This window comes from Choloepus didactylus, chromosome 22, assembly GCF_015220235.1.
Source record: "Choloepus didactylus isolate mChoDid1 chromosome 22, mChoDid1.pri, whole genome shotgun sequence".
In the NCBI taxonomy this organism is placed as follows: domain Eukaryota; kingdom Metazoa; phylum Chordata; class Mammalia; order Pilosa; family Megalonychidae; genus Choloepus; species Choloepus didactylus.
Genome location: NC_051328.1, coordinates 24,993,315 through 25,020,420, shown reverse-complemented (window position 1 = coordinate 25,020,420; position 27,106 = coordinate 24,993,315). Strand labels below are relative to the sequence as shown.

Below are 27,106 nucleotides of genomic sequence, written 5' to 3'. Positions count from 1 at the left end.
TGAGTTCTAACTAGTTTCCAGGAACAATGCTAAGCTCTTTAGATGACAGGACAGCCTTGCTGTTTTTGCATGTCTGGCCTTCATTCCCCCTTCTGGTTACAACACCCCTTTCTCCTCCCCGATTCCATATGGTCCTGAATCCATCCCCATACAAATTGATCCCATATTGGTTAAATTAGAGAACATCAATCTCTGGGCACAGTAGTTATGTATCCCATGTGTGCCAGTTTGAATGTATTATGTCCCCCAAACACTATTATCTTTGATGTAATCTTGTGTGGGCAGATGTTATCAGTGTTGATTAGATTCTAATTCTTTGAGTTTTGCCGTGGAGATGCGCTCCACCCAACTGTGGGTGACGACTCTGATTGGATAATTTCCATGGAGGTGTTGCCCCACCCATTTGGGGTGGGTCTAAGTTGAGTCACTGAAGCCATATAAATGAGCTGACAAACAGAACAAACTCAGTGCAGCTGTGAGTAACACTCTGAAGAGGAGCTACAGCCAAGAGGGACACTTTGAAGAATGTGCAGGAGCTGAGAGAGGAACTGCAGATGAGAGACAGTTTGAAGACGGCCGTTGAAAGCAGACTTTTGCTCTAAAGAAGCTAAGAGGGGACAAACGCCCCAACAGCAACTGAGAGTGACACTTTGGAGAGAAGCTGCAGCCTAGAGAGGAACGTCCTGGGAGAAAGCCATTTTGAAACCAGAACTCTGGAGCAGACACCAGCCACATGACTTCCCAGCTAACAGTCTTTCTGGATGCCATTGGCCATCCTCCAGTGAAGGTACCCTATTGTTGATGACTTACCTTGGATACTTTATGGCCTTAAGACTGTAACTTTGTAACCAAATAAACCCCTTTTATAAAAGCCAATCTGTCTCTGGTGTTTTGCATTCCAGTAGCATTAGCAAACTAGAACACCAGGAAAAGTCAATCAAATTTCATGAATAAAATTTTGGAGAGGCAGGTCTTTCTCCCCTTAAAAATGTAAACCAGGGGCTACCTGTGGTCCTCTGTTTCCCTGTCACTGAAATGAAACTGGTCTGGAAATGGAGCCAAAACACTCAAGGAGGCTGCAAGTTAGATAGAGAAACATCATGTGAGCCCCAGATCCAGCAAGTGCTGTTGGACTTGCCAGTTGCATGGGATCATGGATTTCTTTACGCTTCAGGTGGTTAGAGCAGGGCTCCACTACCTGCAATCAAGAGTGACCTGGCTAATACAAGTACATTAGTACACTTATCCCTTTTAAAAATATCCTCTTTGACAGATGAGGAAACAGGGAACATTAAAATGCACAGGTTGTCTGATTCTGGAGGCCACACTATTAGCCACTATGCTTTACTACCTTGCTAATATGACAACCTATTTTCAAGTGATTTCTACCACCACCACTAACAACAACAACATCAATAATAATAAATAACTATAGAAAATGTAAAACATACAACAGTAAAAAAGTGAAATACACTACTCATTATCACCACTCAAAGATGATCACTGCAAACAATTTGGTGTATTTCCTCCCAGGCTTTTTTGTGAAGCATTATCTAGTAATATTTCATATTAATATTTGAGGATTCACAGAGTACTTTTTTAAAACTGGTACTTTATATTTTTCTTACATTTATTAAGTACCCCACATCATTGTACACTATGAAAATAAGTAGTCATAAACATAAAACTCCACCTTTAAAGAGGTTCATTTGTAAGCAAGGCACTGTAGACTGCACACATATAGGCGTATTTTAAAGGAAAATATTAAAAACATTCAAAATCAACTGAAAAGTCAGCACAGTTTGAATAAGGTTTCTCAGCAATACAAATATTAACTTACCTACATTCCTGGAAAGAATAAAATGTAAAACATAAAATTACTTGAAGTTTCTAAAAACAACAGCTTTGAAAAATATACTTACTCAACAAGTAGGAGCTGTTACATGTCTGGCACCAGCCTGTTTGAGATACAAAGATGAACAGTATAAAATCTCTACCTTTAAGGGCCCCTCAGTTTATTGGGTGAACCTGAAAATAAACAAGGATCAAGTAACACAGGGGTACAAAAACAGCGCTTGTGCAAAGGGCTTGAGTCTAACTTTCCTGGGGGCTGAGGACTTCACAAAGGTTCCTAAGCTGAGACTTAAAGGATGAGTTATGGGTTCCCTAAATAGACAAGAGTAGGATACACACTGAAGGCAGACAGAAAACATATGCTAAGGTACCAAAGCATGAGCGAGCCTGGCTCTGCGCGGGAATCACACCACGGCTGACGTTTAGGCAGTGTGGAAAGAAGATGAAAGAGTGCTCAGGGGCCAGAAAGTGATGAACCTCTTAAAACACTTGAAGGAACAGGTGCCAACTGACCAATTAGATTTCTGCGATAAAGGAATGGAAAATCTAGAATGACATCTGACAACCAAGTTTCTGACTAGGCCACTTGGGATGGTGGGGGTATCCGCTAAGTTATGGAATTCAGAAGAAGGAGCAAGTCTGGGGGGAAAAATAGCAAGTTCAATTCTATCCTGCTTAATTTGAGGTATCTATGGGACATGAGGGTGGAGAGGTCCTGTCGGCAGAAGCCTGCCCAGATTTGGATTTCAGGAAAGAGTTCCAAACTTAAAATATTTTAATCAACTGCCAATTATCATCAACCAGATTGTGCATGACCATAGATAATTCATAATCCATATGAAATCTTAGCAATGCAGGGTGGCTCACCGAAGTTTCCCACAGAAATTAGAGTTTTTTCCTCAACCACGGTAAGCTACATCTTGTTTCCATGTACTGCCTTCAGTAAGGAAAAAAAGTACAGGGTTTGGGGATTACTTACTGATGTGGAGGTCATAAACTTAACTCACATTTAACTTGTCACTCGAATGTGCAGCGAACTTGTATTCTTTTCATTTTGTCTATGACTAATCTGGATTCTTTCACTAGCCTCTACATGCTGGTTAGCCTAGGAAAAATCACTTTCTAAAATTAAATGTTCAAACTGGTTTAAGTTAACCCCTTTAGAATAGTTTCCATTACTTAGCTGGCTCCATCCTTAATTGCCATCTTCTCCCTAAGAAAGAGTGCTGGCATTTGGGCAGAGAGATGTGAGGTTTATATGACTTGTTGGCAATGGAAGAAAGAGGCCCCAGTCCTCATGCTGGTCCTTGAATATGCACTGGACAGTGTCTGCCAGTCTCTGACGCAAAGTCTCTTACTGCCTGATCGCTGGGGGCACTGCTGGCCTCCAAAGTCCATTCCTTGGCTGCTGCATTTGTGCCCCATTCTTTTGGCTAGGCTATTCTTAGAGGTGTTCCCAATATGACTGGCGGTAACTTGACCCCTATGAGGTGTGGCTGTGACTTCCCTTAGGGCTGTCTCAGCATGCTGCCCTGATGAACTCAATGCAGAGATCCCTCCCCATGATGCTACTTGTGGGTCGTGTCTATGCCACATCAGAACCAACAGTGTCTCAGGCTGCCAAACCTCAAGGCCTTCCATTCCACAGCCCTAAAGGTGCTTGCAAATCAATGTGGCCATGTCCAGGTAGATGCAGGGCAAGCTAACATCTTCCTGAATCCCAAACAAGGCACAAGGCAGGAACTCCTCCCTGCCCTCTCATCCAGCACACCTCTGCACTCTGTGCCAAAGCCCAATGAAGAAAAAACTAAAACAAGTACTTCTAATCACCTTATTCTCCTTCCTTCAGTTCCCTTGGGATGAAAGGGAGTGGGGTTTTCTTTTACCTTCCTTATATCAAATCCTCTTTCTTCCTGACTCTAGCTTAACCTAATGTGAACAGGGAATTTCCTTACAAATTAGGAGGACACTATGAACTGAGATATCCAAGGTAGGTTGTTATAAACAAGGACGATACAAAGAGTTAGAAAACTATCTCTTGAGCAAATGTCCTGACTTCCAGAGCTACTGGCTTATTGAGTAATCCCATTTTGCATGTCAAAGGTGAATATTACCTCTTTCTCACCAAATTCACTCTATACCAAATACTAATCTGACCCACACTCTCTCCACAGATGGATGCCTCCCACAGACTAGAGCAAATATTTGGTTTAGAAAAGACAAAATACAGAAAGCACATTAAGAACTGTTCAAAGATTACCTCCATTACTCCATACAATATAGCTTCCTCCATTCAAATAGATATACAAGCTCATTATAACATAATCATAGTCCAATACACATTTACACACATATCCTAAGAATGATTTTTGCCTTGTGAACATATATTACTAACAAAAATCCTACTTTTTCATCCCGATGCTTTTTCTACATCATCAACTTTGATTATAATAAAGTAGTAGAATGTTTCAATTATTTTCTTAAATTTATTTTGAGGGAATAGAAGTATCTAAAGTACTACTTTTAGGAAAATGTAATTTTTTTTTAAATGACCAACAGAGGCCTTAGGAGTGTATCTAATTTGTAATGGGCAGGGAGCTATTTTTAGGCAGTTTTTGTTGAATACTTAACACCATTACATATACACATAAACATAAAATCAACATTTCAGTAGCCATTGCCTCAGGCCTTTACCATGTTTCTCCCGCCACAAATATTTCTAGGAATTCTAGGAATTGCTGCCTAAGCACATAAACAAGTTCAGACAGTTATCCTGTGGTATCTTTGGTTTTACTTTTTCCTGCTCTGGCCCCCGTCTACTGTCAACTCCATATCCCACAGGTCAGCTGACACTGCTAGATACCACCAACTCATGGAGTTTCAGGTCTCCTGCCACCACCATTGCTGAAGCATTGATGCCTCAAGGGCCAAAACTACAAAGTGGGTAAGAAGGCTTCTCTCCAGTTTTGTGGTTACACTCTGTTAAAGAAATACTATAAGCAGTGTTGCTACTTGTGCCCAAATGTCTCATAGAGTTTTTATAACCAGCCCTTTCAGTTTTCTCATAAAGTTTACCCAACATGGTTTTATGAGTCAGAAATAAGTCCATGAGGGGCTGAACTGAAAGCCAAATCCAAGTGGCAGATTCCTGCTACCCAGAGAATCACTTTCCTCTCTCCAAAGACGGAGGTCTTTTTTTCTGGACCAAACTAGTCTCTCTGACTCTCCTCCTAAGATGGTTTCTGTAAGGTAGCTTGGTTTGAAAGACCGGCAATGAAGCCAAATGGCAGGCAACAAAGAAAAGTTGTATTGAGAGAAGCCTCAGGGCGGCCCCAACCAGCAGAAAGGGTCTGCTTTGGAGGGAAAACCGCACAGTCAGGTGGTAGAATTTCTTTTTATAGGGCTTTCTGCCAATCAGGGGGTCACATGGGGTCTGGGAAATGTAGGGTATGTGAGCTTTGGCCAATAGGGGATTACATATAGTTTATCTTGTAACTTTGGCAATGCTTGGTTTGTACATTTAAACAGGAGAGGTGGGGAGGGAAGGAGCAAGATGTGGAGCGAAGTGAGGGAAAGGAAGGGGGGCAGTGATGGGCACAAACAGAAGTTGTGCAAAAATGTGCAAAATGGGGGCAGCAACACAGCCTGGCTTTACAAAAGAGGGAAATGGGGGAGAGGCTCAGGGCCTGACCTAACAGGTTCCATTCCAGGTTTTTCTCAGTGACTCATGCAAGTAGACTTCTGGTGGGTCTACCCTAGTTTGCCAGACATTCCCAGGGATGTCTGAACCCCAGCAATGAATACAGCTTAGGTTGAAGGTAGTATATCCGCCATATACTTTTTTCCTTCCAAATCTAATAAGATGACAAATAGATGCTGCAAAACTCAAGGTATTGTTGGAATACCTGGAGGGCCATCATTTCTTGTTCTAGACCTAACAAAAGATAAGAACTCTTTCAAGATGTTGTGGTATATAGTGGGTGTTCTAGTTTCAAAATGGCTTTCTCCCAGGACGTTCCTCTCTACACTGCAGTTCCTCAAAAATGTCACTCTTAGTTGCACTTGGGGTATTTGTCCTCTCTCAGCTTCTCCAGAGCAAGGGTGCTTTCAACGGCTGTCTTCAAACTTTCTTTCATCTGCAGCTCCTGTTCTTTCTTCAAAGTGTCCCTCTTGTCTGTAGCTCCTCTTCAAAACATCACTCACAGCTGCACTGAGTTCCCTCTGCCCGTCAGCTCATTTATATGGCTCCACTGATCAAGGCTCACCCTGAATGGGTGGGGCCATGCCTCCATGTAAATATCTCATCAGAGTTATCATGGACAGTTGGGTGGGGTGCATTTCCATGCAAATCTAATCAACACTGATAACATCTGCCCACACAAGATTACAACAAAGATAATGGCATTTGGGGGGACACAATACATTCAAACTGGCACAGTGGGTAACTCCCTAAATTGAAAGACAAAGATAATCCAAGGAGAGAAAAACATATTATTCATAAACTCATCAGATACTCTTAGAGTTAAGAAGACAAAGCAACAGTTCAAATTCAATGGACAAAAGAAGGTCAATTTCTTTTAATACCCTTCTCCTGCATTTCTCTGAATGAATTCATCCCCCAGTAGTGGCTATAATATAAGGGATGATTTCAAGTCAGTTCCATTTTTTAAAATAGGGCAACATGGAAGATACCTTAATTATTTCCAGTGGTCTTCTTTCAATTTTTATATCTTATCACCAAGATGATCTTTCCTTTAGACTTCAATTCATAAGCCTTAAGAAAAGTCAAAATCCCTTAATCCTTTATCTTCTGGTAACCATTAAATCATTCAATAACAAAATTATGCTCCTTCCAACTAATTCCATAATAGATACATGTCTACCCTGTGTTGAATAGCAACATATAAGAAATGAAACAGGAACGTCTACTTTGAATCAGGCACTAAATACTGGCAAGCATGCTTTAACACATCATAAAAGGAGAACTGACTTAAATTTTCTTAATCTAAAAATTCTGTTATCTTAGGAAGTAACAGCAATCATCTGATAGCCAAATCACAATATTAAAAGAAATGAAGAAAATTCCAAGCAATGTTCCAAAAGATTGGGAGAGTATAAGTATTGAAAATGATGGGTAGGACCCACAAAGAATACGAAAAGCTCCCTAATCACACTGGAAGGAGGGCGGAACGAAAGTCTCCTGGTCAATCTTCAGAAATGTGGAGGTCAGGACTCCCGAGCAATTGTGGGACTCGACCACAAAACGGATAGCTAATTATGTCTATATCTAATCATGAGATTGAGTGATGAAAATAAAAAATGACAAGTGCTATCAAGTCCAGTAGCCCCAAAACAAAGAGGCACAATGGCTGCTACTACACTCTGAAATCAGGTGCTTCAAAACTTTCAGACAAATTTTCCATTTAGAAGAATACACACCATACTGTTAATAGTGATTATATCTGGGTGGTGCGATTATGGGAAATTTTACTCTATAAGGTTTATATTTCCATACTACTTGCTTAACAATGAGTGAGCATTACTCTTGTAATCACAAACAAAAAGTACATTTTTAAAGTCTTTATTTTTAAAAAGTAACATTAACATTTCCCCCAAAAAAATTATGGGTCACCAAAGGTTTGTAACCCAGAACATGTGATCACATTTCCTAAAATATCTCTGAAAAAAATCAGTTTCCCTTTACTACATGTGCCGGTTTGAATGTATTGTGTCCCCCAAATGCCATTATCTTTGTGGTCTTTCTTTTTGGTGCTGGTTAGATTTGCTTGGAATGTGCCCCACCCAGCTGTGGGTGGTGACTTTGGTGGGTTTCTCCCATGGAGGTGTGACCCCATCCATTCAGGGTGGGCCTTGATCAGTGGAGCCATATAAAACATGCTGACTCAAAGAGACTGAACGGAGTGCAGCTGTGAGTGACGTTTTGAAGAGGAGCAAGCTTGCTAGAGAGGAACGTCCTGGGAGAAAGCCATTTTGAAACCAGAACTTTGGAGCAGACGCCAGCCACGTGCCTTCCCAGCTAACAGAGGTTTTCCGGACGCCATTTGCCATCCTCCAGTGAAGGTACCTAATTACTGATGTGTTACCTTGGACACTTTATGGCCTTAAGACTGTAACTGTATAGCCAAATAAACCCCCTTTTTATGAAAGCCAATCCCTCTCTGGTGTTTTGCATTCTGCAGCATTAGCAAACTAGAACACTACAAATCTAATAAGTGACCTTATATAATAAATGTCTACAATGAGTCTATAACCAAAGAAAATGACCATATCTGAATACTGTCTAGTTCCACAAAAAGCTTCAAGTTTTCTGAGCGAGGATGATAATACATTCAAGCAATAAACTTGAGTTAGAGGAGAAAAGTGGTAGAAAGAGTGCAGATGGTGGGAACCTTGAAGTAATTTTTTACTCATTTGCTCCCTCATCTTTCACAAACAATCACCAATTCCTCCCCATTTTGCTATGAAATGTATCTATTTACCCGCCCCCCCCCCTTTTTTTTCTGTTCCCTCTGCCACTTCAGGTTTTTTTAACCTCACACGAAATTACTTGAAATGCCTCCTACCTGGTCTTCCCTAATTCTAGCTCTCCACCTTTGAATCTATTTTGCTTGCTACTGTCAGACTAACCTTCCAAAAATACATCTTTTATCACATCACTTTCTGGTTTACAATAAAAATCCATGGTCCTACCCAGCCAGTTCAAGCTTCATTTCTCACTATATCCTCAGCTCTGCTCAGGACTGCACAGTCTCTTCACTTTCTCATTGGCCAGAGCAAGTCACATGGCCAAGCTCAGAGACAATTTTGGAAGAAACTACACCAGAGCAGGAATGCTGGGAGACATGAATGCTGGGAAGCATTGTTAATTGTGGTTACCAGACGGATAATGACAAGTAGTTTCCACTTGGGCTGAGCACACCTCCTGATATCATATGTATTTATATTTAGTATAGGGGCTTTGCATTTTATTTATTTACAGTCTTCCTCCCTGACAAGACCATAAGTCCTAAGAGAACAGGCCCTTTGTTTTATTTCTTGCCTGAAACAGTTGCTGGCACAAAGCTAGTACCCAATAAATATTTGCTAAATGAATGACTGTTGAGAAAAAATGTTTATAGAAGAGTGCCAAATTTAAAGTAGAGAAGAGTCATATAAAGTGGAAAACTATAGCATTCTATACACAGCCTTGGGAGAGCTTTAGCCATTTCCAGGCTGACAGAGGCTAGGGTTGGAAAATGTAGCTGGGCCTCTGAACAAATGGAAAGGGACCATTATGAAGAAATCAAATCTATTATATGCAACTATTAATGATGATGTAGATCTAGATGTGCCATAAAGAAGGGTGTTAATGATGCATTATCAACTGAAAAATAGCTAGTTTCAGAATTTTATGTAGAGTTAAATTCCATTTGCATATGTTTATTAAAAGCAATACATACAGGCCTGAAAGGTTCATTTAAAAGAATTTCTTGAAGGATTCACCAGAAACTGGTAACTGGTGATTAGCTAAGAGGAAAGGAATTGGGGAACAGAAGAAAAAAAGAGGGAGATTTGAAGTTTAGAAATAATGTTTTATTAAACTATTCTCTCTACACTTGTGTAGGTTTGAAACAGGTTTAAAAAAAAAAAAAACAGTCTGGGGGCAGAGTGGAGTATGGAGATGGGATAAATTCAAAGTAGGAGAAGAAAGACCAGCTAGGAAGCTAATGCTAAAGTTCCTGTAAGAAGTATAACAGTTTGGACTATGGTTAACACTGGTGTTCTCTACACGGCAAGATTCCAGGTGATTTTAACTTATTTCTCTTTTTGTTTATCTGAATTTCCTCATTTTTCCACGTGTAAAGGAATAATCTTTTTATGTTCAAAGTCAATTTCATATTGCTTCTATACAACTTGCTTAGTTTATATAATCACAATGTCAATGTGAAATCAAGCATAACCACTTTCTAAAATTTAAAATTCAGCATCTTAAAAAAATTAATCCAATTTCTTTGCTTCAGGGTGGTACAGTCAGGAGCATAGGAAGTAGAATCAAAGAAACCTGATTTGATCCTTACCAGCCCTGTGTCTTGGAAAGGTCACTTCAGATGTCTCAGCCTCTATTTTTTTCCAATTTGCTCATATAATTAATTATTCATTCATATAACAATCCCTGAGTGCCTCCTATGTGCCAGGTACTTTTCGAGACAAGTGAACTAAACAGGAACTTAAATTATAATGCAGAAAAACAAAGAACAAAATAAATAAATTCTACAGACTATTCAAAAGTGTTAAATACTCTAGAGAAAACTAAAGCAGAAACAGGATATACAGAGGGGAGAAAGATGGAATTTTAAATAAAATGATCAGGAAAAGCTCATGGAAGGAGTGACACGAGCAACAACTTTCAACTGTAAATTAATAAAAATACCTGCCTCTTAACAGCGTTATAGGCCTTAGGAACAAAGTAGTGGCTTCACAGAAAGCTTGTTAGAAGTGCAGAACCTCAGGTCCCATCCCAGACCTACAAAATCAAAATCTATATTTTAACGAAGTCCCCAGGTAATTTGTAAGTATATCAAAGTTTGAGAAAGAGAAATTAAAAGGATTAAATGTTTGTGAGTGCCTGTTAACAGGACTGCCATATTATAAGAACTCAATGGACTCAATCATTTTCTTTCCCCTAGCATGATGACACTTCTATCTTTCTGGCTATAATTCAAAATAAAGATAACATTGAGCTTCTCTTTTACTAATTACAAATAAAAATATGTACCTCCACTCTACTTAATGGTGAGTAAAGCAGAAAACCTGAGGAGAAAGCCAAGTTTTTAGAAAAGAGGAAAGGGATATTTTCGCGTGCCAGATACAGGAAGAATCCTGATTACATTCAAGTCACAGTCCCTCTGGCTGCTAAATCACAGTCTAATCTGTGGGAATGATTTTCACTACGGAGAATATCGTATTCTCTGACATTTAGCGGCAAGGAATCAACCTTAAAAGGGTGAGAAGCCGGAAAAAAAAAAAAAATCACAAGTCAAAACACAGGAAGGTAAAAGCTCCTTAAAAACAGTACAAACAATAAGTAAATTCAAGTTGCTGAAGTATTGTTTTTGTTGAAACAGTAACAAAATGAAACATATAAAGCTGTATGAATTATTACTATAATTTGCCACCTTCTGCAAATTAGCTTTACTGTCTTTGTGTTCTACTTTCTTTCCGTTGCCTTTCTTCTCTTTTCTAACTAAACATAATAAGGAAACATACTTCCTTATTACCGTCCCTCTTTTCTTCAACACTTATATACATTTTGATTGGAAAATCAACTTATATGGTCTGACTCTAGGCACAAATTGCGTTCTTCTAACTCTAATTACACAGTAAGTAATACAAAGACAGGTGGAAACTTCAAGGTGCCACATGATTATCTGTCAAGGGTCTATTGAAAAGATTAAAGGGAAATTTCCCGACAACAAAAACGATAAATGATGAGATAATTTACCGAATCTACATCAAGGGCGAGCCCTAATGCTAGAGATTTGAAGTTCCTCAAAGAAATTCCGGTGGGTTTTCACTTGAAGCAAAGGTGAACTTTTTCTGGGTGGTGGAAATACGACTTACTACTATTTACTTTTTTCTTAGCATCTTTCTATATTCTTCAAATGGGATAAGATGAGGAGGAACTGAGGCAAAAATGCTGCTACAGGTGGCTGTGCAAGCCGAATACTGAGATAAAACTTTATCAGTCCCCAGTGTCCCTTTAGCTTTGAAGACCCAAAGAAACTCGTAGTCCTCGGCCAGTGACCCACGGCGGCCCTCTGTCCCGCCCCCGCCCTTTTCTGGTCCTTCTCGGGCCCTTTTCCAGCACTTTTCCCCTCCTCAAAATGACGGCCAAAGTGACAATCCCGGGACGACAAGCGAGGCACTCTGGGAGCGGAAAAAGGGAGGCGCGCGACGTCGGCGGAGGCGGAAGAGGAGGGGCCTGGCCCGGAGGAGTCGTGGGAGCTGCTTCTGCTGCCGGTGTTTGGCGGGTCGCTATAAGCTGGGCCTGCCGGGCGGGGTGTGTCGTGATGCCGGAGCTGGCCGTGCAGAAGGTGGTGGTCCACCCCCTGGTGCTGCTCAGTGTGGTGGATCACTTCAACCGGTGAGTCGCTGGCGTGGGGCGGCCTAGCAGACCCGGCGGCGCTGCCGGTGCTGAGTCACAGGCACGCTGGGGACTGCGCGGGGGATGCTAATTTGGCGCAAGACATACGGACGTGTCGAGAGACCCAGACCAGCCCCTGCTTACGCAGCTAGAGTCATCGAACATCGCGCTCCCCTGCCTCCAACCCAGGGGTCACTTCGGGCCGTGGGCTGTCCGTTCCTTTTCCTGATGTCCGGATGACTTCAGAATATAGGGGCGAGCTTCAGTTAGCCTTGACTCCCTATTCTTCGTGGCCGTCGTCTCGTCCGCCCTTTTTCACCAAAAAGACGTGGTGTCTCGTACGAAAGCGCTTCCGATTCGCCTGTCTGTGCCCTTGAAGGTTGGCACCGAAAGTATGGTCTCAGCGTCCCGAAGGGCTTCCTGGATGGGCTGTGGTTTTAACTTGTGTTTCTAAGTGAGAGGATGTTCTAAAAAGCAGAGGTGTCATTTTTTTGTTTTAAAGAGTGAGGATAATTGGAGATTTGGGTATTAATAAGGCAAGAAAATATCTTGCAGTAATCCTGATAACCTTTTTGAAGATGTTCTTCCGGCATCCCTGCTTGTTATCCTGCTAGACCTGTTGCACATGTTCGTAAGTTTTACAAGATAATTACTTGAGTTGGCAAATGTAAAGAACCAGTTCAGAGTATTTGCTGTAATCGCTAAGTGCCCATTCTCCTGTAACTAATTTTGAACAAGTCCTAATCCAACCAAAGGCAAAAACAAATTCAAGATTCAATGAGGTTTAGGGTCCCTCATTCAGTTCCATTGCTTTGTGGAATTCTCAGCCTAACAGGATATGCAGGCTTTTTCCCTACTGTTTGGTAGTTAGTAATTTTCTTCCACGGGACACTAGAGGTGCTAATGGGATGAGCACGATTTCCAGTCTATTCAATAAACTCAACAAACACTTAAGGCATACTGCAGGTAGACACTATTAGTTGCTGTGTCAGATAACAAATAAGGGGTTGTAAAAACACGAATGGACTTTTGTAGACCAAAAGAAAAGCCCATGAGTGTGGAAGTTTTCTTTGAAGTGTGGACACCCAGCGCCTACGATTTGGGGGGAAAAAAAAAAAAGCAAGATACCAGGAATCTTAAATCCTTAACTTTGGTACAAACCACAAATTTAGTAAGCATTTATAAATTTGCTAAAGTTAGTAATAAGAAAAATAATTGCACTCAAACCAATGTGAAACCAGCACCTGTAAGGAAATGTAGTTCATTTCACAGTGGCTTTTGTCTTTCCTTTGAACGTAGAATTGTATTGTGTCTGTGTCTCATATTTGCTCATGGTTAAAAGAATTCTACTTGAAGACTGTGCAGTGAGATTACGTAAGTGCAACACTCTTAGCTTCTTAGGAGAAAGTTACTGAGAAGGTTTTAAATGGAGAAGAAATTCTAAAGTATGATTCATTCATCCCTCTCAATTGTGGTTAGTCACCAGCTCAGTTCTGACTTCTGCCTAATTAAGCCAATTATAGAGGCCAGAAATGACACATACATGCCTCTGGATCAGAATTACCCTAGAGAGTACAAAGAATTATTCCTTAGTGGAGCTTGTAGATGTGGAGTAGATGCTCCAGAGAAAGGTTGGCAGTTTGGAAGCCAGGCCACAAAGCTTGTTCTGCTCTGGCAATTTTATCCCTGAAATGGTTTGAGGATAGAGAAAATGGAGAAAGTATAACACTTTAAAACCCTAAGATCTGGGAATTGTCATTTTCTCCATTTTAAATTTCTATAAAGTTTGGATTTTTTCCAAACATATATTACTTTGCAGTCAGAGGTGAGTAAAAATTACCGGTGTCCATTAGTATAAAATTTGGAAAGCAAATGAGCTTGGTTTTTTGTTTTGTTATGTCTTTTTTTTTTTTTGGGGGGGGGTAAGAATTACCCATTATATTTATTAACATTTAATATTAAGGGACTAACCTAACTCTTATTTGTGTGGTGGGATTAGTTCCCAAGTGAACTGACAGGTGGTATCTGTACCAATGATATTTCCCAGAGATGATTAATTGTTGGGTCCAGGTATCTGTGTGTGCCTATCCAGACTGACCATCTGTTTTCTCCTTCAGAATAGGCAAAGTTGGAAACCAGAAGCGTGTTGTTGGTGTACTCTTAGGGTCATGGCAAAAGAAAGTACTTGATGTATCCAACAGTTTTGCAGGTAAAAGATAAATTTTACAAAATTTCTCAGCATGATTAAAATATCAAATAACTTTAAAGAAACAACAACAAAAAAAAAAAAAAACACTTGTTTTTGTTGCTAACTACAACCCAGATATTGTATTTCAGAATTGCCAAAGTACCCAAAAAGGGGTCTAAAAGCTGTACACTAAACCAGATGGCAAATGTTGTTTATTTGCTCACAGGCCATACAGTCTCTGTTGCACCTGCTCAGCTCTGCTTTTGTAGCAAATGATAAAGCTTTGTTTATTGAAAAAGCAGCAGATGTAGTTTGGAAACCCCTGCACTAAAAAATTAACTGTGGTAATGGGAGGTGCAGGAGGGGAGATGGGGGTATCTCTTTTACTCTATCATGAATCTTTACAAGAACATATCCATTTATTACTTGTATAATTAAGGCAACAACAATGAAAGAAAACAAAATCACTAAAGTGACCTCCAGATAGGACCAACCAATAATGTAAATTGCCAAATGGGAAATACTAAGAGGTAATGGGGCTTATATAAGCAAAGTGAAGAGCATGTATCCATTTGAAGGGGGCAGGCCCTATTTGGCTCTAGTCAGTTGATGCCAGGTCTTGTGATTATTCAAGAGAAGCTGGAAATCTGGATCTTTTATGTGAAATTTCCCAATTTATCATGAGGACAGCTCAAAAAAAAACCTTTTTGATACTGTTTAGACAAACCAGAGATGTGTGGATCAGTTCTGGTCTACAGGTCTTCATGTGACCTTTACTCAAGATTTCTATCTAGCATCCTACGCTAAATATTACATTTTTTTCTCTTTAGTCCCTTTTGATGAAGATGACAAAGATGATTCTGTCTGGTTTTTAGACCATGACTATTTGGAAAATATGTATGGAATGTTTAAGAAGGTCAATGGTAAGTCTTGATTTTTTTAAGGAAGGGTTTGGTATATTGATTTGTGTGTGTGTGTTTTTTTGTTTGTTTTGTTTTGTTTTTTAACTATCCCCTTTTCTTTGTTTAATGTCAAGGGGCCTTTCACTTAGCTAAACTTAAGAAAGATTAATGTAGTAGAGGAATGAGGTAGAATAAATGAAAAACTAGAGTAGCAATTTAATGCCAGATAGACCACCTGGGTTTTGAGGGTAGCGCACTCACCCTCTGTGATAGAAAAGCAGAGAACTATCAAATAAAATCCACCTGCCCCTAGAGCTTTAGTACTACCAGGGTAAATATCTCTCTCTCTCACTTGGATTGTTTTCATTTTATTTCACTGCAGCAACCACATTCCTTTGGAAATGTTTATTCCCACAACACTCAGTTACAATCTGGTGACATGAACATGCATTTGTTTATATATTGCCTTTGAATTGTTTTCTAGTTGTTTCATGTAAGACTGGTCTCCTGAACTAGTGGGATATAGATGTTTCTAGTGTCCCATGCTGTTTATTTTCTGAGAATTCTGTCTTTGAGTTTTAGATCTCAATAAGTATGTTGGGGGTTAAAATAGATGATTGGGGTTTTCAGAAAGGTAGAGGACATAACTACTGATGTTCCTATCCTTTTTAAAGGAATTACATATCTTCATATAACAATTAAAACTCACTAATTTTTCCCTACCCAGCCAGAGAAAGAATAGTTGGGTGGTACCACACAGGCCCTAAACTACACAAAAATGACATCGCCATCAATGAACTCATGAAAAGATACTGCCCTAACTCAGTAAGTGCCATTTTTAAAACTCTTCATTGGTAGTCTGTGCCACCTAACTCAAGCTAAGAGCATCCTAGGAAGGATTTGGGTAGCAAAACAACTGCTTTTTCTCTATAAGTTTGTTGTGATAATTTGTAGTGTTCTGTTTAGTATAATGTAAAATAATATATTTGGTAAATAACAGTTAAATACCTGCCAAGTAGCAGGTATGTGAATTATCTTGCCTAGTCCTCTTAATAACTGCATGGGGTCGTTATCCTCTTTACAAATGAGAAAACTGGGGCTCACAGTGGTTAGAAAGGTCTGGTAAGTGATTTGTGGGGTTGCAATTGAAATGTTGGCTGTCTTGACTCCATTTTATGCTTAATCACCTCAAACTACCACCTCTCAGCTTTGTTAATGGATGGGGGTGAAGAACAGAGCAAGTGATGAAATTAATTTGAAATGTAAACTCATTTTTGATGAAAACTCTGGCTCATTTCTGATTTGATAAATGAAATGTGGTTCAGTAATCATCAGAAGAATGGCTACAATAATCCCTTCTGCATTGACTGGGGAAATTTATTAAGATATGTTTCTCTGTCAGGTATTGGTCATTATTGATGTGAAGCCAAAGGACCTCGGGCTGCCCACAGAAGCTTATATTTCAGTGGAAGAAGTTCATGATGTAAGTTATCTTGCTAAGAGCCCAGGAGATTATATTTGCCACTTATTGGGTGGTGGTTTTTCTATTTTCAAGTCAACATATCCTTTCTCTCTATAACGAAGAAAAAGTTGTTGATTTTTTTCATCAGCTTGATCTGATCTTTATTGCCCCTTGAGGGTTTTTTCCTAATTATTTTCTTTATTACTAACAATACATAATCATTGTAAGAAAATTTGGAGAATTCAGGAAAGCATAAGTAATAACATTTGTAATGCCTCAATGCAGAGATAATCATAAACACTTTGGTGAATATCCTTATAGGTCCTTTTAATTTTTAGTTAGAGCAGTTGGAGGTTTACAGAAAAATTATGCATAAAGTACAGAGTTCCCGTGTACCCTCCTCACACACACAGTTTTCATATCAGTGAAATCATACAATATTTGTCCTTTTGTATCCAGCTTATTTCACTCAACACGATGTCTTCAAGGTTCATAGATATGAATCTTACATATATCAGAACTTTCTTCCTTTTCATGTCTGACTGTTCCATTGTATGTGTATACTACTGGCCATTCAACAGTTGATACATACTTAGGTTGCTTCCATTTTTAGGCAGTTGTGAATAATTTTGCTATGAAAATCAGTATGCAAATATCTGTCCATGCTTTCAGTTCCTTTTGATATATACTGAGTAGTGGAATTACTGGGTACATGATAATTCTGTATTTAACTTTCTGAGGAACTGCCAAGCTGTTTTTCACATTGGCTACACTATTTTACATTTTCCACCAACAAGGAACAAGTATTCCCATGTCTCCACATCCTCCCCAACATCTGTTATTTTCCATTTTAATAGTAGCCATTCAAATTGGTGTGAAATGGTGTCTCATTGTAGTTTTGATTTGCATTTCCTTAATGGCTAATGATGTTGAGCATCTTTTCATGAGCTCAGTGACCATTTGAATATCTTCTTTGGAGAAATGTCTATTCAGGTCTTTTGCCCATTTTTTTAATTGGGTTGTCTTTTTATTTCTGACTTGTAGGATTTCTATTATATTCTGGATATTAAACCCTAATTTCATATAAGGTTTCCAAATATTTTCTCCCATTCTGTAGGTTGTCTTTTCTTTCTTGATGAGGCCCTTTAATACACAAAAGTTTATTTTGATGAAGTCCCATTTATCTTTTTGTTGTTGTTGCTCATGCTTTTGGTGTAAGAGTCTAAGAAACCATTCCCTAACGCAAGGTCCTGAAGATGCTTTCTCTTCTAGAAGTTGTATAGTTTAAGTTCTTATGCTTAGTCTTTAACCCATTTTGAGTTAATTTTTATAAATGGTGTGAGGTTTAGGGGGTCCACATTCATTCTATTGCATGTGAATATCCATTTTTCCCAGCACCATTTGTTGAAAAGATTATTCATTCTCTACTGAGTGGACTTGGCACCCTTGTCAAAAATAAATTGGCTGTAGATGTGAGGGTTTATTTCTGAACTCTCGATTGAATTCCATTGGTCTATATATCTGTCCTTGTGCCAATTGTTTTACTATTTAATTTTCAAATATTTGTGAATTCTCCAGTTCTCCCTCTGTTTCTGATTTCTGGCTTCATTACATTGTGGTCAGAGAATATACATTGTATGATTTCAATATTTTTTTAATTTATTGAGACTTGTTTTGTCACCTACCATGTGGTCTGTCCTGAAGAATGATCCACATGCACTGGAAAAAAAAAGTGTATTCTACTGCTTTTGGGTAAAGTGTTCTTTATATGTCTGTTAGATCTAGTGGTTTAGAGTATCATTCACGTCTTCTATTTCTTTTTTCATCTTCTGTCTAGACGTTCCATCCATTACTGAAAGTGCTTTATTAAAGTCTCATACTGTTAATGTTGACCTTTATTTCTTCTCCCTTCAAATATGTTAGTATTTGCTTCATATATTTTGGGGCTTCGCCATTTCATATAGATATATTTATATTTATGTATTTTTATATATATATATAATTGTTAGGTCTTATTGAATTGACCCCTTTATCAGTATATAGTGACAGTCATTTTCCCTCATAACAGTTTTTTTATGTTAAGTCTGCTTTATTTGATATTATTATAGCTCTCCCCGCTCTCTTTTGCTTACTATATGCATGGTATATTTTTTTTTCATCTTTTCATTTTCAAGTTAACTTCTGTCTTTGAATTTAAGGTGAGTCTCTTGTAAACAGCATATAGTTGGGTTATGCTTTTTTATGTATTCTGCCAGTCTCTGTCTTTTAACTGGAGAGTTTAATCCATTTACATTAAAGTAACTTTTTTATTCTGCCATTTTGCTATCTGCTCTTCGTAAGTCTTAACACCTTTTTTGTCCCTCAATTCTTCCTTTAATGCCTACTTTCATATTTATTTGATTTTTTTAATTGTACCATTTTGAGTCCCTTCTCATTTTTTTCTGTATGTGTTTTCATATATTTTCTTTGTGGTTACCATGGGACTTAAATTTAGCATCCTATGTCTATAACAATCACATTTGATTTGATACTGACTTAACTTCATTAGCATTATATACACTTTTCCTGTTCCATTCTATTTCCCTACCTTTTTGTTGTACTTGTTACACTTTATAACTTTATACATTGTATGTCCAAACCCATACAGTTATTATTATCTTTTATGCATTTGCATTTTAGAACCTTTAAGAAGCAAAAGATTGAGTTACATACCAAAACTACAATATAATAGTACTGGCATTTATAATTGTCCCTATGGTTACTGGAGGTCTTTACTTTACTGGAGGTCTTTATTTCTTTATGCTGCTCCAAGCCACTGTCTAGTGTCCTTTAATTTCTGTTTGAAGAAATACCTTTAGCATTGCTTATAGGGCAGGACTAATGGTGAATAACTGTCGGCTTTTGTTTACCTGGTCTTGCTGGATATAAAATTCTCAGTTGGCATTTCTTTCAGCACTTAAAATATGCCATACGACTGCCTTTTTGCCTCTATGGTTTCTGATGAGTAATCAATACTGACTTCTGTTGAAACCCCTTGTACATAACTTGTTGCTTATCTCTTATACCTTTCAGCACTCTCTTCTTGTCCTTAGCATTTCCCAGTTTTACTAGTATGTCTCTTTGAGTTTATCCTGTTTAGGGTTAGTGGACTCCTTGAATGTGTATGTCCACATCTTTTGTTAATTTGGGGGAGCTTTCTGACATTATTTCTTTGAGTATTCCTTCTGCCCCTTACTCTCTTCTCCTTCTGGGACTCTCATAATGCATATATTGGTACACTTGATGGTATCCCACAGATTTCTTAAGCTCTGTTCATTTTTTTTTTAATTCTTTTTTCTTTAAAATTTCTGTCTGTTGAGATTCATATTGTTCATTTATTATTTTCCTGATATCCTTGAGTTTTTTCACTGTTTCCTTTATTTCCTTAAACAGCATATTGAGGATCACTTTTTTTTTTAAGTGTTTGTCTAGTAGTGCTAGGAGCAACCAAAACAAACAAATCAATGCAAAAAACACTTTTCACAGTTTTTGCAAATTTGGCTCTGCCTTGGGTGGTGGTCTCCTTCAGAATTTAGCCTTCCTGTTAAGATCAGCCCTTAGGCAAGTGTGAATTACAGGGTACTGTCTTTTTTGAGCCTTTGTCTTGTCCTGAGCTTTGGTCTCTCATGGCCTTAGGAAGTGTCCCCATTTACAGGAATTTGAATGCCCCCTCTATTCCCTATGAAATAGATTTTTTCACCCTCCTACATGCTCTTTTATATGACTTAAAGCAGGTAATCTTTTGCCTTAGCTGCTTTGACTTTATTGTAACGTTTCTTTGACTGTCCTACAAGCTCTGGGACAGTGAGCCAGGGATAAGTTTTCCTGATTCAGTCTTTCAGGCTGCCACCTGATTGACTGGCACCAACATACAGGCACCACAGTATATGCACAGGGGTTACTCTTTTCCCTCTGAAACAGGGCCAGCGACCCACAATGGGAGCACAGGCTAGCTCCACACAGTGCCAGGGAGGGGAAGGGGAAGAAGGTGAGGGAGGAGCCAGCCAGGGTGCCATGATCTTCACCTACCATTTTTTTTTAATTCAGTTTTATTGGGATATATTCACATACCATACAGTCATCCACAGTGTACAATCAGTTGTTCACAGTACCATCATATAGTTGTGCATGCATCACGACAATTTCTGAACATTTTCCTTACTCCAAAAAGAAGAAAAGAAAAGTAAAACAAACACACGAAAAGCATTCCATCCAACCCTATTTTTCATTAATTTCTGTCCCCATTTTTCTACTCATGTCCATACACTGGATAAAGGGAGTGTGGGCCACAAGGTTTTCACAATCACACAGTCGCATCATGTAAGCTACATAGTTTATACAATCATCTTCAAGAATCAAGGGTTGTAGTTCGACAGTTTCAGGTATTCTTAAAAAGGGATATGTATATAATGCATAAGAATGCCCTCCACAGTGACCTCTCAACTCCATTTGAAATCTGTCAGCCACTGAAACTTCATTTTGTTTCATTTCACTTCCCCCTTTTGGTCAAGAAGATTTTCTCAATCCCACGACACCAAGCCCAGGCTCATCCCCAGGAGCCAAGTCCCATGTAGGGAGGAAAGCAGTAAGTTTACCTGCCAAGTGGGGTTAGAGAGAGGCCACATCTGAGCAACAAAGAGGTTCTCTGGGGGAGACTTAGGCACAATTATAAGTAGGCTTAGCAAGTAACAAGCAGTAACAAGCTTCATAACGGCAAGCCCCATCCATGATCAAGGGTTCAGCATACTATATTGTTAGTCCTCAATGTTTGTGAGAATATCAGTAATAACCGAGGTGGGGCAGTCCAACATTTATGCATTTTTCCCCAGTTCCTCAGGAGGGCCCTGCAATTACATTTTTATTCTCTGCCCATATTACTTTGGGATGTATCGGGTTTTCACAGTAATCTGTACAAACCTACTAGGTCTCACTTCCTATTCAAAGTTCCATGTAATTGTGTTGTTTGAATAAACTGACCATACAAGTTAAATTATTTAGTGTGCTACAGAAAATATAGATCCTGCACCAAATAAACATCTCTTCCTTGGTCCCACACAGAAATTGAAGTTTTTAAACAGTCAACATCGTCCTTTACCTTTGGCCTAATTTGCCTTAGTCCTAACCAGATCTGCTTCATTCATATCTCTAATTGAAGTCTGAACTCTTTTTCAGCTTTTTTTTTTTAGCAGTTGTGTATGGTATGAGATAATACATTCGTAGCTACCAAGCTCTAGTGTGTTTCAGGTGTCACACAGATATCCATCTCAGAATTTGGAGATAACCATTACAACTCAGGAATTGATGTGACTGCTATAAGAGCTTACAATCTAAGTACCATTATGATAAGCATTCCCCTTATAAGCTGTGCTCTAAGATTCAGTTCTTGGAGTTTACACGTTATAGTCCATTTTAGTGAGGCATTGTAATGTTTGGCTTTCCATTTCTGGTGTACTTCACTCAAAATGCTGTCCTCAAGATCCATTTACCTAGTTGCATGTCTCACAGCTTCATTCCTTCTTGCAGCCACTGAATATTCTATTGTATGCATATACCACAGTTCAACATTCTGTTCATCAGTCGATGTACCCTTAGGCCACCTCTGTCCATTACAAGTCGTGAATACTACTGCCATAAAACACCAGTGTGCAAATATCCATTTGTGTCCCTGTTCTCAGATCTTCCAAGTATATAACCTATCCCATAATGAAGTTTTAGGACCTTATGGCACCCACGTATTTAGCTTCTTGTGGAACCACCGTACTGTCTTCCAGATAGGCTACACCATTCTACTTCCCCACCAACAGTGAATAGGTACATCCCTCTCTCGACATTTTCTCCAGCACTTGTATCCCTCTGTTCATTTTTTTCTCCTGCAATTTTATAGAGGTATGTTCACATACCATATAATCATCCACAGTGTGCAGTCAGTTCATGGTATCATCATATAGTTGTGCATTCATCACCACAATCAGCCCTTGCTCCAAAAAAAAATTTTTTTAAAGAATAATAAAAAAGATAAAAGAAAAAATTAAAATAACAATACAACAGTAAGGTCAAAAAACAAGACCACTACCAAGAACCCCATACCCCGTCCCTTACATCCGCCTCTCATAGACATTTAGCTTTGGTATATGCCTCCCATTTTTGAAGCTGTGTTTTCTTGATTCAGCACTTACCCAGTTACTGTAACCCTTTAAGAAAGTGACTCAGCCAGTTTTTGCTAGTTGTTGAAAGATTCTGTGGGGGAGTGTCTTAGGCCACCCATTTCAGTGTTGACCAGAAACTCAGTGGTGCCTCTCCCTTGAGTTTTTGAAACACCAAATTTTAGAGATAGAACTGTGGAAGTCTTTTACAAATGAAATTGAGATCCATAGTAGTCACGTCATCATGCAGAGACAAGTCACAGCAAGATGAAAGAGAAGCCTGGTGAGCTTAGTCTTAATCTAATGCAGTTTCCACTGTTGGGCCTCTTCTATGCCAATGTTTAGGCCTCTTCTGTGCCAGTGTTCCTTACTCCTTGAAGATTTTCAATCCCTGTACACTAGCTCATAAGTTTTCAAAATGAATAAGTCAAAGCTGCCAAGAGATAGATGGCAAGACCCTTCTCTGTGATTATTTGACACCTGAATGTTCAGCTGCTTCAGCTCTGCAGCATCCAGTACCTATTGTATGACACATTTGCTTGTGCTTTGGATGTAGAAATAAAGAGCTGTAAGAATAAAGCTTTTCACTATTTCCAAGAAAACTGAACTCAAGTTGTAGCATTGGACTTGATGTAAGAATGTATGTGTGTTGTGTTATGAGCTCAAAATATTTCCACTCAGGGTCTCTAGTGAAGAGTGCAATCTTAAATTTTTTATATTCCATTTAAATATCTGGAAAAAAAAGATGGTTTAGCTTTATTCCCTGCAAATTTTCCTTGCACTGAACTCTATCCTGTTTCCTTTTTGCCTTACTACCAGGGAACTCAGATCCAAATTTATTGCCCAGTTACAATAAGGCTTTCATTCCTTGTCTTGATACAGTTGTTGGAAGTTCATTTTTACCCTTCCTTTGCCAAAAGGCTTTGACACCGATTACACACAAATACATCCACACCTCATGCAACAGCAAGCTTTTGTTTTAATAGAGGACAAAGAAGACATAAGGATAATGTTATAAGGTGAAAACAGAAAAGAATTAGTACTTGAAAAGGCATGTCATGTAATTCTACAGGATTGCTAAAGGTTCTGGCCTTCCCAACTTTCCAAGCAAAGAGGAAAATGCCATTTGCAGGATTCACACTGTCCAGAGTAAAATAGTAACTGCTAACATTTAGAGCACTTACAGTAAGCTAAGTGACCTGCCCAAGGTTCTGCAGCTCCCTTACCATATACATGGCAGAGCCAGACTTTGAACTCAGGCGGTCTGACCACAGCACCTGTGCTCTCACTGCTGCACAGTATTGCCTCATGGATATTGTACAGCCTTCATAGGAGATGTACGGTCTCTTCTGGCTCTAAGTCTGAGAAAAATTTCTCTGCAGTCCCATTGAGAAGTCATTGGTGATACAATGAGTCACATTCCCAACATCACCCAACTTCTCCTTTGATTAGTGCAGACTATCAGAAAGCCACTTGTTCTTATGTATTATTTTGACATTCTAGTATCATTTGATCTAAGGGACAATAGATTGTTGAAAGTTATGTTTTCTGGCATAAGCTTGCCTAAAGTACAAATGTGCTATATATAGCCCATTTAAAAAAAACTTATTTTATAATGAAGCTAACCAAGACTTCATTGAGTATCTGTCCCCATGTGGACTTGAGGGACTATCAAGATTTTCCTCAGAAAACATTTTAGTAGCCACTACAGTATACGAACAAGGATGTGGAGTAATGCCCCAGCATACTCGTCATAGAACAGGGCCACAGCAAACTATACCCACCCTTGCCATGGATAATTCTCAGTAATGTACCTTTGAAATGGTCTGTGACCTGACTTGAAACAAAGGAAGAAGGGTCTGTAAAAATGAGCATGCACCAGTTTGTTTGTCAGTAAATCACTACAGTTAAGCCTCTTCTCCCAGGATGGAACTCCAACCTCAAAAACATTTGAGCATGTAACCAGTGAAATTGGAGCAGAGGAAGCTGAAGAAGTTGGAGTTGAACACTTGTTACGGTAAGACTAGTACAGCATCAGAATCAGAAGCCACTCCCTGTGCTGGCCTGTTTTTTTTGCCACCCAAGAGGCTGCACAGTGTAAGGAAAGTCTCTGTATCAGGAGTCAGGAGACCTAGCTTTTAGTCTTGACTCATCTACTAAGGGTTCTGTGGTTCTGAACAAATTATGGCTCTTTTCTGGGCCTTATTTCCTTATCTATAAATTATGGTTGAACTAGATAATCCCTAAAGTGTCTTGAGTTAGGATGTGTGACTTTGGGGATAGCACACATGACCTGAAAACTGATGTGGACTGTGACAGGAACAGACATGTGAAGTAAATGCAGGCATATGCTCTTCCAGTGTATATTCATTTAGAAGACACTTAAAAAAATAGTTTTCTGCAGAGAATCTACATCTTGGGGTGGGTTTTATTTTAAAATCATATATATATGGCCTTTATTTGAAAAGTCAAAATTTTTCCTCAACCAATAAGATTTCTTTGATGTCTGAAAACTTGGCTGATTAAGCTTCTCGCAACACTCTAAGAACTCAGGTGGGGGAAATGGCACTCTTTTTAGGAACAGGGAAGTCAAAGTAGAGAACCTAATAATACAGGGTTACACAGAAAGTTACTCACAGTTATTGACCCAAAACAGTCATTTCATTTTTAATTGAAAATGATGTCATTTTAGCTCTGTATTATAATCCTTTGAAAAATGCCTTCTGATGAGAAAGATAAAATAGAAATAAACCAATATGGTTTGGAAGTGGTTTAAAATTTTCTTTTCTTGAATTCCTTTGATCATGCTAATATATACCCTCAAATGAAAACAGAATAGAGGCAATTTATACCCAAATCCTTATCAAATGGAGAGGAAATAATAGTTTTTCTTTTGAAAACTCGCCAGTCTCCACAAACCTAGCTGCTTTTTAGATTATGAGAACCTACGTGATAATACGGTATGCTGATGCTTTCTCCTGTCCTTTCTCATTGTGGGTTGTTGCAGAGACATCAAAGACACTACAGTGGGTACTCTTTCCCAGCGTATCACAAACCAGGTCCATGGTTTGAAGGGACTGAACTCCAAGCTTCTGGATATCAGGAGCTACCTGGAGAAAGTGGCCACGGGCAAACTGCCCATCAACCACCAGATCATCTACCAGCTGCAGGACGTCTTCAACCTGCTGCCAGATGTCAGCCTGCAGGAATTTGTCAAGGCGTTTTACCTGAAGACCAATGACCAGATGGTGGTGGTGTACTTGGCCTCACTGATCCGTTCTGTGGTCGCCCTGCACAACCTAATCAACAATAAGATTGCCAACAGGGATGCAGAGAAGAAAGAAGGGCAGGAAAAAGAAGAGAGCAAAAAGGATAGAAAAGATGACAAAGAGAAAGATAAAGATAAGGAAAAGAGTGATGTAAAGAAAGAAGAGAAAAAGGAGAAAAAATGAAACTTGTAGCTTTTTTAATTTGTAAATTAAAATCTTATAAACTAAAATCAGTGTGCCACTAGAGGGTTCTTTTTCACATTCAGTACTTGTTAAAAAGCTGTATTGATAAGAGCTCTCTGCCTCAGGTCACTCTTACTGTGGCATTATGTGGAAACGAATGGATAGAGGGATTGATCTCATACCTAAACAGCTCAAGCTGGTATGAGTTGGGCATGTGATAGAACAAGCTTCAGATTCTGTGAGAAAAATGAAGAAGAGGTAAACCTAAAATTTTTGGTGCTCTTCATTTTTTTACCTATAAAACCAGGAGTTGAATTTTCCCCTTTCAAAAGACTCTTGGGGTCTGTGGCAATCTGCAAAATTGCTAAATGGCATGCATGAATTCCATATGTGCTCTGCCTCATATAAACGCCTTGAGTTCTGACCCTTCTGAACTCGGCAGTGAGAACACTGCACCACGGGATTTCGGGGACCCATAGCTCTGGCATTCTCAGGGCTTGGGATCCAGCTCCATATATTGTTTACCTTTGAAGACACAATTAAATGGCTTGGTTTTTAAGTCTGTGTTCTAGTCTTTTTTGACTCTGGAAGTGGTGATCTGCTATTTTTAGCCAATACAATCCTTATTGAAAGTTGCCTTAAAGAAGTATTTTAGAATCTTAGAAAAGAGTGGGTTTCATTCCTTCAAATAAAAATGGGGGGGGGCGGGGCAAGATGGCAGACTGGTGAGCTGTATGTTTTAGTTACTCCTCCAGGAAAGTAGGTAAAAAGCCAGGAACTGCGTGGACTGGACACCACAGAGCAATCTGTCTTTGAGCATACTTCATACAACACTCATGAAAACGTGGAACTGCTGAGATCAGCGAAATCTGTAAGTTTTTGCGGCCAGGGGACCCGCGCCCCTCCCTGCCAGGCTCAGTCC

General features: G+C 39.1%; 1 protein-coding gene across 1 annotated transcript; it reads left to right on the top strand.

The window, feature by feature from the left end:
• Positions 1-11,834: 11,834 nt before the first annotated feature.
• Positions 11,835-26,743, top strand: PSMD7 (proteasome 26S subunit, non-ATPase 7). Its single transcript, XM_037816366.1, has 7 exons — positions 11,835-11,998; positions 14,116-14,207; positions 15,017-15,109; positions 15,816-15,913; positions 16,491-16,571; positions 24,658-24,749; positions 25,740-26,743. The coding sequence occupies exons 1-7, from the start codon at positions 11,925-11,927 to the stop codon at positions 26,182-26,184; spliced, it is 975 nt and encodes a 324-aa protein (XP_037672294.1). The 5' UTR covers positions 11,835-11,924; the 3' UTR covers positions 26,185-26,743.
• The last annotated feature ends 363 nt before the right edge of the window (positions 26,744-27,106 follow it).